Consider the following 5,027-nt stretch of genomic DNA (forward strand, 5'->3'; position numbering starts at 1 on the left):
AAGTTTTGGAACGAGATTATTTATTTTCAATAGTTGGAGGATAAGTCAGTATTTGACGCTTGGGAGAGGTTCAAGGAGTTATGGAGGAAGTGCTCACATCATGGCATCCCACATTGCATTCAAATGGAGACTTTTTATAATGGTCTCAATGCCTCAACACGCATGGTTTTTGATGCTTCGGCAAATGGGGCTATTATTTCTAAGTCCTACAATGAAGCATATAAGATTTTGGAGCATATTGCCAACAATAATTACCAATGGTCTAATGCTAGAGCCTCAATGGGAATGAAAGTAGTGGGTATTCATGAGGTAGATGCTTTGACAGCTTTGACTACTCAAGTTTCATCTATGACCAACCTTGTAAAGGCCATGAGTATGGGGGGTAATTTACAACCAGCTCCTATGGCCCAAGTAGCGGATGTGTTGTGTGTATATTGTGGAGGAGGGCACACATTTGATAGTTGTCCTTCTAATCTCGCTTTGGTTTGTTACTTGGGGAATCACAATGACAACCGCAACAATCCATATTCCAACTCTTACAATCTGGGTTGGAGGAATCATCCCAACTTTTCTTGGGGAGGTCAAGGGGCTATTTCAAGTGGTGCAGCCACTCCAAACAAGCCTACTTATCCACCAAGTTTTTATCAACAACAACAACCAAGAGCTCAACCTCCTCCTCCAAAAGTTTCTCAAACAAGCTTTTTGGAGAATTTGATGAAAGAGTATATGGCTAAGAATGATGTAGTGATTCAGAGTCAAGCAGGATCTTTGAGGAACCTAGAGATTCAAATGGGACAGCTTGCCAATGAGTTGACGAATAGACCACAAGGAACCTTGCCTAGTGATACCAAAAATCCAAGGAGAGTTTGCAATGAGCACTGCAAAGCGATCACTTTGAGGAATGGTATAAATCTGGAGTTGAATGTGGAAAAATCTAAGAGCATAAGTGAGCCCACTTCAATCCAAAGTAATGTGAAAAAGGGAGAAAGAGTTGGAATTTCGAATATGTCAAAAGTTGATTCTGAAGAAAATGTTGCAGCAATTCCTCCGCAAAATGCATCAGAGAAGCTAATTAGCAAGCCACCTCCACCATTTCCTCAACGATTTCAAAAGCAGCAGCAAGATAGCCAATTCTGGAGATTTCTAGATGTTTTGAAGCAACTCCACATCAACATACCTCTGGTGGAAGCTTTGGAACAAATACCCAACTATGTGAAGTTTTTGAATGATATTTTGACAAAGAAATAAGGCTTGGTGAATTTGAAATGGTAGCTTTGATTGAGGGTTATAGTGCTATTTTGAAGAATAAAATTCCTCCAAAGTTGAAGGATCCGGGAAGTTTCATAATTCCAGTTTCTATTGGGGGACGAGAAGTTGGTAAAGCTCTTTGTGATTTGGGAGCTAGTATTAATTTGATGCCTATGTCAATTTTTAAGAAGTTGGGAATTGGAGAAGCAAGGCCAACTTAGTCACTTTGCAATTAGCTGACAATTCTATGGTACATCCGGAGGGAAAGATTGAAGACGTCCTAGTACAAGTTGACAAGTTCATTTTTCCAGCAGATTTAATCATTCTTGACTATGAGGAAGATAGGGAGGTTCCAATCATTTTAGGGAGACCATTCCTTGCCACCGGGAGGACTTTGATAGATGTTGAAAAAGGAGAGCTCACCATTCAAGCTCAAGAAGAACAAGTAACATTCAAGGTTTTTAATCCAATAAGCTTTCCTAATGAAATTAAGGCTTGTTTATCCATAAGTGCTTCCAACCCCAAGATGCATGAATAGCATAGCAAGGGAGTGAGGGAAAAGGTCCCTGTAACACCCTAAACTCCAGGGACCGTTACGGTGTGCCTTGTAAACAGTGCTAAACTCGCTAATCGAGTCATTTGGCCAAAAACGTGTACTAAGTATGATTAGCGGTTTAGGGATTAAAAATTTTGGTTAAGATGTAACGTTTCATTAGAACGTTTAATATATATGTTGGGATCCCAAAATTATAATTTCAGAGTCTATTACAAGAAAATATTTACAACAGGTCGTTCTATGCGGCAAAACAGGGTTTAACCTAGTTCCCCTTTAAACCTCGGCCGTGGCGGACGAGCAACTACATATGTACACGTCATCACCTAAGCTCTCCAACTCAAGGATGGTCCAATTTTCTTTTGTCTTTACCTGCACCACATAGCACCCGTGAGCCGAAGCCCAGCAAGAAAACACAATATAACATGATATAATATCAACAGTGATTGTATTAATTATTCAGGACCAACAGTCCAAACAAATAGGTGACTATCACCAAAAGTCACAAATATGGGGACAACACCCTTTAGCCATGTGACGATAGGATCACCAGGGCTTAACAGATAGGTGAGCATCTCACTAGATTTAGCAGGATAGGTGCATGGTGATTAGTCACCAACATAACCTTCCTCCTAACACTAGAGTCATAACTATGGAACATCGTTCCCTAGCCATGTGACAAACAGTCACCGGGGCCATATGCCCTGGCTCTGAATAACTAGTCTCAGACTAGCCAAGCGCTTATAATTTTCATTGACCTTCCGGTCGGTCCAGCTTTAATACCCCATATGAGTCATTCAATGTTGATATCGATTAGATCTAATCTTCATTTGGCTCGGCGTTCACAACGCTATGCCATTTCTGACTCTTAGGTCAGTAAAACACGACCAGTGTTCAACTCATTGTGAACTTGACTAATAAATCCCAGTCTCACAGATGGATCTAACACCATTGCCGATTCTGACTAATAAGTCAGTGCCACACACAAGTAAGCCATGCCACCAAACATGTATCACATATCCAATATTCATAACAAGGTATTCAGCATGCTTACCTACCAAGTACTAGTACAATTAGGACTATGCACAAACACAGAGGCTCAAGCTCTAAACGATATCATACTCAGTATATAAAGCATGTCCTAATCACATGTTTCTTGTGCATCATATGCATTATATTCAACAATCCAACATGCACCCATAATAGCCATGCATGTCATACTTAATAATCAACCAACATGCATCAAGAATAGCCATGCATGTCACATTTACACAGGGTGCAGTTTTCTTACCTTTGGTCCAAGCACAGGTTACCAATAAACGAGCCACAAGCACGACCCTGATTCCAAGCCCCTAGTGAAAACCTAGTCACAACCATAATATAAAACCTCATCAAAAGGAGTAAATAAATACTTCCAAGCCCAACCCAAGCCTCCGGGACAACAAATCCCACTCAACTAGGTAGTGGGATCGATCCCAGGCCCTTAGAGTTAAGTTCCCATGCTCAAAACATTAATTTGCCCAAAAATGACAACAAGCGCCGCGGCCCTCCCGGCAAGCGCCGCAGCCCTTAGGAAAAACAGAACCTCCACCTGTGTTCTTAAAGCATGGGCCGCGGCGCCCAAGAACAAGGCCACGACCCTTAGGCAAAACAGAACCTCCACCTGTTTCTTCAAGCATGGGCCGTGACGCCCAAGAACAGGGCCACGACCCTACCTCGAACCAGCCATTTTTCCTCGTTTTCAACCTTTTAAAACCTCCCGAAAGCATATCCAAACATTTCCAAACTCAAAAATCAAAGTTCCCAAACATCCCCATCATCCAAAACCAACAAAACCCAAGTCCCAAATCACCCAAAAACTCATCAAAACACAAAGTCTAATTCAAGCTTAAAAACTTTAAAAACTTATAACTTAAAACTTGAATTACCTCTGATTGAGTTGTTTCCAACTAAATCCTCCGGCTAATAAGCTTCTAATTTTCCTTAGGATTGATATGCCTCAATCCTCGCTTGAATCCGAGTCCTAGAACTCAAGTTATCTTTGAAAACGCGATTGGGAGACGAAAAGGAAACTTTTAAGGAGAGAGAACGTACAGAACGTTCTTTTTATTTCTTAAAAGGTTACTTCAAGCTTAAGTAGCTTCCAATAAAATCTAATGCTCGGGGTCCCGAAAACACCCCCGGGGATATTATAGTCAAAACTTCCAAAATTTCCCCCTGATCTTACTAACTCCCAATTTATCACCAAATATTAATTCCCATTATCTAATAACCTGGTAATGCTCTAAATACCCCTTGACTTACTCCAAGTCAAGCTTAAATCCCGTTGTGACTTTCCCACTAGCTTACCCCCTAGGATCGTCTTGTGCTGGGTAACCCTGGCATAACCAAATAATAACAAAGCACCACGCCCATTTCACATATATGCCAAAAATGCCCGAAATGGCCAAAATATGAAAATCACCCCATTAATCACAAATGGGTTCACATGCATATTTAATACACCTAAACATGCATATTATCATTAAATATCATAATAAAGCAATTATGGCCCTCCCGACCTCCTAATCAAGGTCCTAAACCTTATTAGGAAATTTGGGGCACTACAGTCCCTTTTGACGAAATTGAGAAAGATGGCGAGCCATGGAAAAGTAAGGGAAAAAGACAATCCCATCCTCAAAAGCTACTGAAGAAGAAGAAAAAGAAAAAGAAACATGGTTAAAACCTCAGTCACAAATTTTTGAAGTTGGGCAACGAGTATTTTTCTCAAACTCTCTAATGAAAGCAAATCATGGGCAGCTGAAATCAAGGTGTGATGGTGTGTTCTTAGTGATCAAAGTGTATCCCAATGGTGTGGTGGAATTACAAAATCAAAACAACTTAATTTGGTTACTTTTGTAATTGTTTGGTAATTAATTTGTGCATTTAGTTTTAATTTGCAATCCCTGTGGAGACAATCTTGAATACTTATCACTTTATTACTTGTTTTGTGACTGTGTACACTTGCACATAATTGATCAAAAAATATCACAACAGTCGCGGAGCTAAGGCAGTTCGAGGCAGGGGCATGCAGGTCGCGGTGCTTCAAGAACAGTGTTGCGGTGGGATCCTGCGAACCTAGAATCCAGCGATTTTAGAAATCGCAAATCCTCTCAAATCAATCCTAAACTCGATTTTTACCCAATTTCAACCACCTGAATCACACCATCAATACATAACACACAAT

General features: G+C 40.5%; 2 protein-coding genes and 1 non-coding gene across 3 annotated transcripts; 2 read left to right on the top strand and 1 right to left on the bottom strand.

Moving 5' to 3' along the window:
- On the bottom strand, nucleotides 1–107 carry LOC133820162 (small nucleolar RNA R71). Its single transcript, XR_009886591.1, has one exon. It is a non-coding gene; the product is annotated as a small nucleolar RNA R71 (small nucleolar RNA).
- A 16-nt stretch (nucleotides 108–123) lies between these two features.
- On the top strand, nucleotides 124–1,248 carry LOC133814200 (uncharacterized). The gene has a single exon (XM_062247193.1). It carries the CDS (start codon nucleotides 124–126, stop codon nucleotides 1,246–1,248), a length of 1,125 nt encoding a protein of 374 aa, XP_062103177.1.
- Nucleotides 1,249–1,265: 17 nt separating this feature from the next.
- LOC133814201 (uncharacterized) lies at nucleotides 1,266–1,786 on the top strand. The gene is made up of 2 exons (XM_062247194.1): nucleotides 1,266–1,377; nucleotides 1,440–1,786. Exons 1-2 carry the CDS (start codon nucleotides 1,266–1,268, stop codon nucleotides 1,784–1,786), a joined length of 459 nt encoding a protein of 152 aa, XP_062103178.1.
- Nucleotides 1,787–5,027: the final 3,241 nt, after the last annotated feature.

This window comes from Humulus lupulus, chromosome 2 (assembly GCF_963169125.1).
Source record: "Humulus lupulus chromosome 2, drHumLupu1.1, whole genome shotgun sequence".
Classification (NCBI taxonomy): domain Eukaryota; kingdom Viridiplantae; phylum Streptophyta; class Magnoliopsida; order Rosales; family Cannabaceae; genus Humulus; species Humulus lupulus.

Bases quoted from the DNA above. Each gene is read 5' to 3' on its own strand.
- LOC133814201 (XM_062247194.1), top strand. From the start codon at position 1,266: ATGGTAGCTTTGATTGAGGGTTATAGTGCTATTTTGAAGAATAAAATT. The intron at 1,378-1,439 runs GTAAAGCTCTTT...ATTTTTAAGAAG, and splicing joins TATTGGGGGACGAGAAGTTG to TTGGGAATTGGAGAAGCAAG.
- LOC133814200 (XM_062247193.1), top strand. From the start codon at position 124: ATGGAGACTTTTTATAATGGTCTCAATGCCTCAACACGCATGGTTTTT.